The sequence below is a fragment of the Thalassophryne amazonica genome, chromosome 7 (genome assembly GCF_902500255.1).
Source record: "Thalassophryne amazonica chromosome 7, fThaAma1.1, whole genome shotgun sequence".
Taxonomy (NCBI): Eukaryota; Metazoa; Chordata; class Actinopteri; order Batrachoidiformes; family Batrachoididae; genus Thalassophryne; species Thalassophryne amazonica.
In genome coordinates, this window is record NC_047109.1 from 97,655,389 (window position 1) to 97,668,749 (window position 13,361).

At 39.5% G+C, this 13,361-nt stretch overlaps 1 protein-coding gene across 1 annotated transcript in view; it reads left to right on the forward strand.

Annotated features, from left to right (window-relative positions):
• Window positions 1-13,361, forward strand: part of LOC117514639 (collagen alpha-1(XIV) chain-like) — a 496,536-nt gene that overhangs the window by 264,323 nt on the left and 218,852 nt on the right. The window contains exon 22 of the mRNA XM_034175192.1: window positions 11,090-11,239. Within this exon, the coding sequence (XP_034031083.1) occupies window positions 11,090-11,239 (150 nt within the window). The remainder of the gene's footprint in view (window positions 1-11,089; window positions 11,240-13,361) is intronic.

Sequence of the window (13,361 nt, forward strand, 5' to 3'; positions counted from 1 at the left end):
CGATGTGCTTACGGAGTCTGCGGGCTCGGTAAGCGCTGCAGCGGGCCACTCACACCGCCCCACTGTCTGCTGTGGGGTTGCAGCCAAAATCTGGCAACAGGTCCAGCAGCCCGCAAGGATAGAATTCAGCAGCACTGCATGGTCTTGGTAACCGCAGTTGCAGAGCTCCGTGGCCACTGAGAGAAGTTTGTATCTTTTTAATGACTTGGATTCTTTGCGGGTCCCATGTAACGGAGGCCAGCAGGTGTCGCTGTGCAGATGTAGTTAGTAAACCTCACTCCCAACAGCGCAAAAGGATTCTCTGGTCACAAGGCCAGAGCCCTGGGTTTTAGCCTTCTGGTTAGAGAGTCCGACTTCCATGCCGAGGATCATGAGTTCACGTCCCGAGGGGAGCGAATGGGCGGAGTCATAACAACACAACATAGAGTGCAGCCGCTACACCCGCATCAGTCCCACAACAGTAACACTGGAGGCAGTGAGCGAAGGGAGAGCACGTGCATTGTTTCTGCGTGTGTCTGTTCATAAGAATCTTCTCGCCCAGAAGAAAAAAGAGCGCCAACAACTACCCATAACTGTGTTTTTCACTTGGAAAAAGACACCTGAACTGAGGTGTCCTCAGTGGAAAAACACGCTGCAGCGCCAGGACGAAGAGGCGCGATCAGAGGAACTGTGAAATACTGGTGAGTCACTATTAATAATGTGTCCAACCTCGTAGGTTGATCGTTAAAATTAAATTTGTTAGTTCTAAAAGCCATCATAATTATTTATAGGAAAACGTTCTATTTTTATTTCTCAAACAAATGTTTTGGCCTGAAAACAGGTTTTGATCTTTGGTTTCATTCTATAATAGTGGTCTTATTTTCTACTAAGGTTTGAAGTTTGAGCGTGTTTACACAGGAGAGAAAAGTGAGAAAATGTGTGTAGTGAGACGTTTTACAGCCTTAAAACATCTATAATAATTGTAAAAAATGAGGCTGACTACTTTGTGGATTTCACCTATCGCGGGCTATTTTTAGAATGTAACTCCCGCGATAAACGATGGACCCTCAGATCCTTTGACGTCTGTGGGGAGATGCTGCAGATGTTCTGTTGGGGAGGCAGCATCACAGACAGGGACACCAAGCGGCTGGCAAGCTGGTCAGGAAGGCTGGGGTCGGTGCTGGGAAGGAGCCTCGTCCCACTGGGGATTGTGATGGAGAGCTGCATGATGGGCAAGCTGCTGGCCATCAAGGGACAATGATAGCCACCCGCTCCACTACATCCTGGTTAGAGCAGAGCAGCAGGGTGTGGGCGGCTCATCTCCCCTGCGCCGCGGACCTGCCGTAGCACAGGAGGTCCTTCCTGCCCACAGCCTTTGGAGAGTTTAACAACTCAGTCGATGGCAGATGGCTCCTGAGCTGGCTGTTGCTGCCCCTGAACCCCCATGGGCACTGTGCAATGGGAATGATGTCCCTTTATTTTTTAGTATTTTTAATTGTTTTTAATTATTTATTAGTCAATTTATTCATTGATTATTTTTTATAAAATCTTTTACCACATTTTAATATTTTATAATGTTTATTGTCATTGTCAGCATCGTTTGCTCACTCTTTTTCCTACTTTGCTTGGTTGCTAGATTGTTGTTTTGTTTGTTTCTGTACCTGTGAGATACAGGATGCCTGAATTTCCCCTAGAGGATTAATAAAGATCTGTGTGTGTGCGCGTGTGTGTGTGTGTGTGTGTTGTGTGTGGTGTGTGTGTGTGTGTGTGAGTTATTTCAGAAAGTGATAAGAGTATTCTAAGCTCATTACATATCCACTCACAAGTTTCACGCATTTTTACGTCCACCAAGGACATAATAAAATCATCGGGCTTTATTAAATTCTGGATGTGATATGATCCAGGATTGTGGATCAAGATTCTCTTTGTAGGCTTTTAAGGATTACATCAAAACTACTTCATGGATTCTCACCAAATTGTACCACAGATACATATTAGGGCATGGAAGACTCCACTGAATTTTGGAGGTGATCTACATCACTGTTTGCTCTTGTTTTAATATAATTTTGATAATTATGGGTTGTGTCTGACTGTAGCAGGATTTTAAAAACGTTCAAAAATAATTTTTTTTTTTTCCATACTTTGGAAATTCCTTCAATTTCTGGGGGAGACCCATGATGTTTGTTATTCATGTTCGTAACATCAACGGTGAGGACATTCTCGGATGCATATTCATGAAAATAATGAGAATAAGGATAAAGAATGGGATACGTTCTAAAAACTATAATAAGTCCAAATCCATCCATTTGTCAACTTACCTTGACTTTACTGACAAATGTAATCAAAGAGAAATATGATACCTGCCCCATACAGCAAGTATATGAATAATTATATGTAACGTAAGTAAGTAGTAAAGTGTAACTATAAAGTTGTAATATTTAATATTTTTGCTTTTCTCTGTGTGTGTTTTGTTAGTGCCTCTCTTGCCTCCTACCAACCTTCGTGTGTCAGAGGAAAGGTTCAACCGCTTCAGGCTCACCTGGGATCCACCTCAGTCACTTCCTGTGGGTTACAGGATTGTCTACCAGCCCCTCTATGGTACACATACATGCACAAACAGTAGTTTATACATGATGGGAAGTGGCAAAAAAAGCTTCCAACATTTATCATCACTGTAACCCAAAAACAGACCCTCAGGATAAAATATTTTTGCTGTGGGACTTTTTCATGCATTTCTTATTGTGCTGATACTTCATCTTCATAAGAGAAGAAACAACAAAACACAGAACAAATTTTACTATCTTCACTAGGGAGGTTATGCTTTCGCCTGCATCTGTTTGTTGTTTTCTAGAAAACAATTCAAACAGCATTTCTGATTACAAAACCTGGTGGAAATAATTTGAATATAATTTTTGTTGTTTGTCTGTCATTTTGCTACTCAAATTATATATATTATATATATATATATATATATATATATATATATATATATATTATATATATATAACATTGACTTGCGTAAAAAAAATAAATAAATAAACTGGACCAAAATATAGTAAGTGATTTTGTAATTACTAGTACGGTCAAGGTTAATGCAATAATTACACATTAACATAAATTTCTTCTAACACAACTAATTCTTTGACACGGTGACCCTCAAGCCATAGTTTGGCCTTCAGGAAGGAAGGAATTAAGTAGTGTGTGGATGGCAGCATACACAAACCTCCTTGGGCATAAATGCTCAGTTGAGGCATTTTTTTGACTGATCTGTACTAGATTCATTTAACCTGAGTCACCACATAGGTTCATGCATGTTGTCTGCTTTAAGCCCTTTAAACAGTGTGTATCTCCCTCTGTTTCATAAGCATGGAGTGGTCACAGGGTCATATTCATGATGAAAGTTTAAAAACACACATCTCATCAAACACTGTGCACACATCTTTTTCTGATGAATGCCACATGTGATAGATTGAACCAATCAGATAGCAATTTCCCCAAAACAATTAACATGTTTTTCCTTGCTGCCTTCTGTTTAACTCCTGTTTATAGAGACAATACACAGGCATGGAGCCAGAGAATGGAGTCTAAAGGGCCCTGCACCTCCCACACTTGTTTGAGTAAAGGTCTGCTTCTGAAGACATTTTAAAGACCTCTTTTTACAAACAACAACAACAATAATAATAATAAATATATTTTTAACAAATAAACCATCATTCAATATATTACACTGAGTGTAAGTAAGTTTTTATTACTACAATTCTTCACTAAATGGAATTGATATTGTGATATTGTGACGAAAGCTCCTTATTTTCGTCATGACAGCACGAATTCATTCTAATTTATTCCGTCATGGTTGCACAAAATTAAAAGTGAAGTGGGGGAGTCGGGGTGGTTAGGTTAGGGTGGGGGATAGAGTAAGATTAGGTTATGGTCAAGGTTAAGGTCGGGGGTAGAAGTAGGGTTAGGAATAGTGAAGTTAAAAAAACTGTCACGAAAATTTGACTCATTTCGTCACAGGAGCACAAAAACAAACAAAAAAAAAACATGAGACTGGGCTGACCATGCAATACCGTGGCAGCCTGTCCAGGTTCTAAGTATGATGAGTTGCAAACATTAAGGCCCCTTCAGACATAGTATGATTAAGTAAAATCTGGGCGGCTGACGGCCAGAACAAGCTCGTATGAACGAACCACGAAACCTCGAGCCGACAGGCAGGCGTGCCGATCCAGTGCGACAGTACGTGCACTTGACAGTGTCATGCACGTAACTGTGTCATGCATGTGACAAGTGTCGTGCAAGCAGGAACACAGTGCGAGCAGCTGGAACAAGGTGCACCACATCCCGCCACTGATGTGGAGGAAAATAAATAAAAACCCACTGTATAATCGTGAATATCACTGGGTTGAAATATAATACATAAAAGGGGATGCAATACAGAACCCTGAGTTAAATAACATCCGTATAGCATCAGTATAAAAAAAGCCACTCACGGGATTCAAACCCCTAAGTTCTGATTACCAGATGGAAACTTTACCACTGTGCTACCATTGCTGGCCTATAATCAGTATGGAAAAATGGACTGAAATCAACATTGACATGAAGGAGGTGCGCTATGTGCAGCCGCTGCAGCATGGCTCAAAGGCACAAGATGTTTTATATATTTCCATGTGAGGACAGCAGGCAGAGACCGCACCTCATGGAGTAATGTTGTACAACCCCAATTCCAGTGAAGTTGGGACATTGTGTAAAATGTAAATAAAACAGATACAATGATTTGCAAATCCTCCTCCACCTATATTCAATTGAATACACCACAAAGACAAGATATTTAATGTTCAAACAGATAAACTTTATTGTTTTGTGCAAATATTTGCTCATTTTGAAATGGGATGCCTGCAAAAACGTTTCAAAAAGCTGGGACAGTGGTATGTTTACACTGTGTTACAAGGACACTAATTGTTGAAGCTTTGTAGATGGAATTGGTTTCCCATTCTTGCTGATGTATAACTTCAGTTGTTCAACCAGTCCAGGGTTCGGCTTTTCGCTTTGCATGGTAGAGTTTTAACTTGCATTTGTAGATGTAGCGACAAACTGTGTTAAACTGACAATGGTCTGAAGTGTTCCTGAGCCAACCGTGGTCAGATCCTTTACACAATGAGGTCTGTTTTTATGCAGTGCCGCCTGAGAGATCGAAGGTCACTGGCATTCAGTGTTGGTTTCGGCCTTGCCGCTTGCGTGTAGAAAGTTCTCCAGATTCTCTGAATCTTCTGATTATATTATGGACTGTAGATTATGGAATCCCTAAATTCCTTGCAATTGAAAAGTGAGAAACATTGTTCTTCAAATCAGATCAAATCAACTTTATTTATAAAGCACTTTAAAAAAAACAGCTGGCAGCTGAAACAAAGTGTTGTACACAAGGGGACATAAAAGACAACAAACCACGAAGTACAAATAAAAAACAAGCCCAAAAAACAAAAATAATCTAAACAAGTAAAAACAGTTAAAACAACCAAAACAGATCGAGAATCTCATTCTGGGTAAAAGCCAGTACATAAAAGTGGGTTTTAAGATTAGTTTTAAAAACAGAAATGAAGAGGCCTGCCTGATGTGGAGCGGTAACTCGTTCCACATCTTTGGAGGCCTCAACAGTAAAAGCTCGGTCCCCTCTGAGCATACGCTTACACCTCGGCACCTCCAGGAGGAGCTGATCAGCTGATCGGAGGTGGCGAGCAGGGGGCGTAACGATGAAGCAGCTCAGAGAGGTAGGGCAGGGCAGAGGCCATTTAAAGATTTAAAAACAAATAATAATAATAATCTTAAAATGAATTCTGAAATGCACAGGCAGCCAGTGGAGGGAGGCCAGGATAGATGTAATGTGCTCCCTCTTACGTGCACCAGTTAGCAGACGGGCGGCAGCATTTTGAACTACCTAGAGACGTGCAAGGGAGAGGACTGGCTAATTCCATAATAAGTGCATTACAGTAATCCAGCCGGAAGGTAATAAAAGCATGGATTACTGTTTCAAAGTGCTGATGTGCAAGAAAAGGCTTAACCTTAGCAAGCTGCCTTAAGTGAAAGAAACTCGATCTGACTACTGCCACTGGTTTGGTGGCCCAGTTTAAAATTGTTGTCCATCTTAAAACCCAAGTTTGTGACAGTAGGGTCGAAAAGGCTGACAAAGGCCCCAGATCGACAGGTGAGGAAGAACAGGAGCTGCTATAGCCAAAAACAATCACCTCCGTTTTCTTTTCATTAAAATTAAGAAAATTCAGTGCATCCAGCCTTTAACATCCTCAAGACAGGACAAAAGGTGCTGAAGAGAAGAGGCATCATTTTTCTTAGGGGGGCATATAGCTGGCTGTCATCAGCATAGCAGTGGAAGCTGATGCCATGCTTTCTGAGAATGGACCCCAGGGGAAGCAAATACATGGAGAAGAGTAGGGGTCCAAGAATTGAACCCTGTGGGACCCCATATAAAAGTGGAGCAGAGGAGGACTCACCAGGGCTGTGAAAACTCTGCAGATCCATGGGATTCTGCGGATTTCATCATGGGGAGGGGCTGTGGGGTGTTAGTGATGTACTCTTTAATCATGAACATCACTGAGTTTTTAAAATGCTTATCGCAAAGCGTTCTCTTTTTTACGACATCGTGTATGTTTTATAAGTCCGCGGAGACTGATCTGTGTGTTACAGATACAGATCAGTTTCCTCAGATCTGTGGAGTTTCGCGGAGGAAAAATGCCACTCAAAGCGTAACTGTTATGACAGTTGTCGTAAAGCAGGACTGGTTGGTTGCTGCGGCGACGCTGTGTGGCTCCTGTGCGACGCTTATGCTAAACTTAGCATGTGGATATCCCAAAGTTTTAGAGCTTTCAAGTTTTTAAAATAAGATTTGTGCAGCATGTCTGTGTCACGGACCGACGTCGCACAGAGAGATGGCGAGAAGGACTGTTTGAAAAAGTCTTATAAGGACAAGAAACCGTGGAATCGTCACTGGCTTCATCAACACACCTGAAAGATAAAAGAAACGGGAAAAGTGAACTGTGCCCTCAGGAAAACACGGTAAGCATTTTTCTCTCCCTGGAAAATAAACATTCTGCTGTTCAAACAGGATTTTAGACAAGATTATGTGACTTTGTTTCACTAATCTAGACTTTCTTTCATTGTAAAAATGACATTGTGGATTTGAATGGATTTAGGCTACATGAATTTACACAAGAATATAAGTGACTTTTTACTATAAGGTATGTTATTGATATTTTACCATGATTTTCCAAATATTCTCCAAGCTTTAGCTGGGGTTTTTGAAAAGCTGTAACAGTCTTTTCAGTCTTCATGAATGTCATGTAGTTTAATTGTTCTGAGTTAATGCATAATTTGGTTTACAATTAAAAGGAAAATCATTCCAGGTCCTATTTCCAAGTCATATTCTGTTATTTCAGCATCATCATTGACAGGTCAAATAAAAGGTTGAATGTAGGATCATTTAAATATCCACTAATTTTGAGATTTGTTCTTCCAGGAGATGCTGAAAAGTATCATTATATAAAAATTTAATTCTGGGCCCCCCCGACCCCCTGCAGGTTTTCCTCGGATTTCACAATTTTCATTTCACAGCCCTGACTCACAAACCCCGAGGCCAACGCACATAGTCCTAAGAGTTAAGTAGGACCTGAACCAGTCCAGGACACTACCACCGATGCCCACAAGCTGCTGCAAACGATTTATCAGTGTGTTGTGGTCAGTTATATCAAAAGCAGCAGTCAGGTCAAGCGGGACAAGAATGACATGGTTGCCGCTATCATTTGCCATTAAAATGTCATTAAAAACCTTTAAAAAGGCAGTTTCTGTGCTATGCAACATTTTAAAACCAGACTGAAAAACCTCTGAAATGTTATGGTCATCAAGGTAAGTTAAAAGTTGTGCATAGACAATTTTCTCCAGGATCTTGGAGAGAAATGGCAACTTAGAGATAGGCCTAAAGTTTGATAGTTCAGTGTTGTCGAGGCCAGGCTTCTTCAGCAAAGGCTGAACGACTGCGTGTTTAAAACTAACAGGGACAACACCGGAGGATAGGCTGCTGTTTATAATGGTCAGAACAGACTGCCCTAAGGTAGGAAAAAGTTCTTTAAAAAAGCAGGGGGGGGGGGGGGGGGGGGGAACCATATCACGAGGGGAACCCGATGGTTTCAAATAAGCCACCAATTCTTAAACTGTTGGACTGTTTTTTCACACAGTTGTTCACAAAGTGGTGATACGTGCAAGACAAATGCACCACATGTGTGCGGCTTTTTGCAACTCCACACTCGTGTGGACAAATTTCAAATCCAGCTCAACAGTGATTGTCTGCTAACTGTTTTTGTGTTAATAGTGTGGCCACACATTTTCTAAGTGCCAAGCGAGCGGTGTTAGATGTTCTTGTCTGTCAGCTGGAATGTGGCCGACACCTGCCGCAAGAGGGTTCGATGGGCTCTCACAGCGCACACTCTGTCTTTCAGCCGATGGTGTGCGCAAATAGTTGTACGAGGTGTTGGAAGCAGCTGCGATTTTACATGTATTGGATACGATTCCTGCTTCATACGCACTTCATGTGCAATTTGACCAAATTCACATTATGTGTTAAGGGGCCTGAACCCCTGCATGGTATTCGGGTGAAATTGACCCATTTCAGATTTTTACAAGAATGTTAAATGGACTGCATTTATAAAGTGCTTTTCCATCTGAAAGATTTATTTCAATCAGTTACATGACCTATACAGATTATTATGATTGTTATTATTTAATTGTATTGCCTGCCAGTCATGCACTGTGTTTTTTAGGTTCTTTGCTACATGACATGAAACAATGGATGAAGTAGCCCATAATTGTAATAGTACATCTAATTCACTTTTTTTGTTTTGTTTTGTTTTTTGCAGTGGGGGTGGGGATCTCTGATAACTCTAAATGTGAGTAAATCTTCAAATTTTAAGACGATGGTTCCCAAGCTTTTTTCTTTCACCCCCCTCCCCCACCTACCCCAAAAAACAATAAAGTGATTTTTGTTTTTGGGCAAAAAATTTATTTTAACACAAATTTATAATTTTATATTTTTAATTTATGTTTTATTATAGGCCCTGCACCATACTGGCGTCCTGTCCAGGGTGTACTCTGCCTCACGCCCTATGACCCTCATGACCCTTAATTGGAGTAACCGGGTATAGAAAATGGATGGATAGATTTTATTAGAGTTTCTCCACCACCCCCTTTTCTCCTTGTTTTATCCAAAGAAAGAACAGACACCCCCCAGGCCCGCGGACCTATGGTCCCCTGGTTGGGAACCACAGACTTGGGAGCCAAAGGCTTTTAGACTTTGTTTTCAAGTTTTCTTTCTGTCCAAAACTGAACAATTTTACCCTGTCCTTATTTATTCTACTGAAGCATTGCCGTTTTTCCTCTGATGTTAATTCTTTCATTCTTCTGAACCATGGCTCCAGTCTTTATAGTTTCTGTGAGTGTTTTCAGACTAAACACAATTATTTTGGTTGTGATAATCCAGCATCAAGCAGACAAGGTGCCATAAATCTGACTGTAGGAATGAATTTGAAGGGAAATAAAATTCACCAGACTCACAGTTTCACTGAAAATCATGTAGCTGGAAGAACAATACCTGTTTGTCAATGTCTTCTGCAAGAACACAATTTACAACCGTTGCACAAATGTAAAATATATATATACACTCACACACGCACACATTCACACACACATTTAAGTATTTAAACACAGCCTGTTTCCTATCAAAGTTGTTCCATTGGGAGGCATATTGTGGAGGTAGTTGCTGAGGCTCATCCTTTATTTATAAGTTTTGTTTTTCCTGTTGCATTGCCTTTGTTTATTTTTAATTTTCTCTTTTATTGTATTTGTGCATAACTGTTATTTTATTCTGGCCTTTGTAACAGATGGAATAGCAGACTAAATAACCTCCATTAATATTATATATTTGTTTTATTTTAATGGCCGAGAGGGTGTGTCTTCTGAATATTTCTGGTTCGTGCATAGAGTTCCTGTTTACTGCAGAGAGCTGTAATGCAGTGTTTGAGTAGGAAATTGTTGCATTCAAATACTATTCGATGTATTATGATGTACAACTTGTCAAATTGCATCTCTATAATTATCATTTGACTTTGTGTTTTATTTCACTTGTTCTAAAGAAGCTTTTTTATATTGATCCCTTAGGTCTATGACTTATTAAACTGCATTTGCTTTAGACTGTATGAATGAAAAGCACAAATTATGAAATTATATATTTACGCAAATCTGCTTATTCCTCATCCTTTGCTTCACTGAACAGGGGAACCAGTGTAAACTCTTCATCTGAAAGGTCTAAGAGTTATGGTCAGTAACCATGATGAGGCATCTTTTGTAGTTTTAAGTCTTGTTTTTGTTTCATGCGAATGCAAACATACTCTGATCGAGGGAATGCTTGCATGGAGGCAGTGACGTTGCCTGTATTTGGGAACTTCCATTTCCAATGCCAATGCTAAAAACTGTCTGTACTGGCAGTGTTACAGAAAATAAATTGATTTACTTTGAATTGCACTCTGCATTCCTAAATAGAATCAGTGTATTAAGGATTATTGGTATGTTATGACATGTTCATCACTGTGTCATGTAACAGTTATGACAGTGTTATGTCACTATTATGACCATACCTTCAAGTAAAGTGTTTTACCTGATTATTACCTGTCTGTGTACCTAAAAAAAAAAAAAAAAAAAAAAAAACTTTAAACAGAATATTGGCCGCTTGAAAACACCTCCTGTCACATTCCCAGCTCACGCGTAGCTTTGGGGATGGGAGGTTCACCTCAGTTCTATGCAGATGCTTCGTGCTCGTCCAACTTTCTATTGCACAGTGTGTTTGCACAATATTTAAATGTTGTGTTGTCCCGCTGTATTGGTCTGTAGGTGAATTTCTTTTGACTTCTCAGTGTGTTTGATTTTCCAGTTTGATCAGCAATAAAATTAATCGTAGTTTCTAGTCTCACATTTAAAGTGGTTAAACTTACAAGAATTATATATATAATATAGTTTGTTCATCATCCTTGTTCCTGCCTGTTTGTGTCTCACATAGTTCCAGGGCAGGTTCAGGAGACATCAGTGGATGAAGATGTGACCACCATGCACATCGTGAACCTAAAGAGCGGCACAGACTACACTGTACGCGTAACGGCTTCTTATCCGACAGGAGAAAGTGAACCACTGTTAACAACTGCCAAGACATGTAAGTATCCTACAGTGATTTATGTTTATCCATGTGTCTGTTTATTGCCCCTCTGTTGGCTTATTGATCTGATAAGATGTCCTTACAGGGGTAAGTTGTAAATATTTTTGCAGACAGTGCATTCTGTTACTTCCAAGCAGGTTGAGTCAGGTCAACTGGACTTGTTTGGTTCCTTGAAGAGGTTTTCCTCTTCATCCAGAAAAAAAAAAAACACTCTTGGATAGCCTGATCTAGCTGAAGGAGAATCTCCACAGACATTCTGTTAGTCATCAACATGGACCACATCTCAAGAACAAATCTTCTGAAGATGAAATATATTTGTTTGTTGCACCATTTCATGTAGTTTAAATGTACTTTAATACTGTATTATTTTTTAGCTCATAGAACATAAGATGATGATCACAAGATAACTTCTTGATCCTTACAACACAACTGCAAAAGATGAATAATTCACTCATTCATTTATTAAATGCTGTGTGTGAATTTAATGTAAATTTTTTTACTCAGCGTGTCTTCATAGAACTTATCATGATCTTGTCCTCTTTGTACGGTACTCATTTTTGGTGGTCTAAGGCACAAATGCTCTCTGGTGACAGACTATATCAATGTGCCTGCTCTGTGTCCGACCACACCTCCTGACACATTCACTTGAGCTGTTCCAAATTTTCAAAAAAACATTGATTCCAAACTGATTCCTGTTTCAAATTACACCACCAAGTTATTAAAGTTTTCAGTTTGTTTGTCATAAATGGCAGAAAAATGACACAGAAGCAGGAGCAGAAAAAGATAAAGAGGTAAAAGTACAACACACATATTAACAGCTTACCTGATACCATACAATCTAATTTATTTTGAGCCTTCTGCAAATAGACAGAAGAATATTAATATCTCACAGGCAGCTTATGAGAACAATCCTTTCTGCATATAGATTTGATATCAGTGGGTTCCATAAGACCTAATACAAGTTTTAATGATTCTTTCATCTAAACAATTTCAGTCAGAGGTAGCGGATGTGAGCATGAAATACAGGACAAAACAGGGAAGATTTGTGTAGGAATGCATGTATGAATGTAATGATACATCATTATTGATAAGGATTAATACATGTTTCCTTTAATCTTTGGGTTGATATTAATCTGACTGACCTGATGGGACTCATCAGATGTCAGAGTGACTAATGGGATCAACACAGAGAACCTCTAAACTTAATGGCTCATAAAGTTCTCGTGTCGATTTCCCTTTAGAGAATCTTGAGATGTGAACTCTAAATTAATTGGAGACTGATTAATCAGTTTGCACATAATGTAATCACATTGCATTTGATACAGTTATTTTATGATTAAATTGTGCTGCTGTACTTCATCTGCTCCTCATCCTCCTGCTGGATGATTGACAACTCCCTCGTGCCTTTCTACCTCTTTGAAGCCCTCATAATGAAAGATAATTTTAGATGGGGGGTGAGATGAGCTGTGAAGCACTGACTTGAAGATTTATCATCCTTCATTATTAAAAAAATAAACTCTTCACAGTCCCTGATTTGGAAGTTTTTGTCTAACCTAATTTAATGAGAAGGGTAGCTTTACAGCTTTATTTCATATAATCTAATACCATTATTTTAATCTCACTCTTTATTGATAACCTTTCATATACTGAATATCAGAGTTTCCCATTTTAGAAGAGGTGGTCATTAAAATCACTGTCCTCATTTGTGCTTTCCATTGAAGGATGAGTGATTTATAAAAGGGATATGTCATTCTAATAAGGATGATACAGTAGTAACGCCTTCCCTCTCTGCTCATACAGTGTGCAGCCTCATCATGCACAACCAGCTGGTATTTTGTATCCATAAATTAAACATGCTAGCATGTAGCATACAATTCTGGCTATTATCCTGTGGCCATTTGGAAGAAATGAAACTATTTTCTCTCCATGAAATTGTATGTTGTTGCTATTGAGGTGGTGGTGCTTCAGTGGTACAGTAGCAATTTGTTTACGTCGGGCTGTTGAATAAGTCTCAAGAAAATCCAGCTAAATTTGTATAATGCAATTTTTGTAATATTGTCTCTGCATGCCACAACAGTGGAGTTGAAATTACACAATCTAGATATACAAGAGTCAGCTG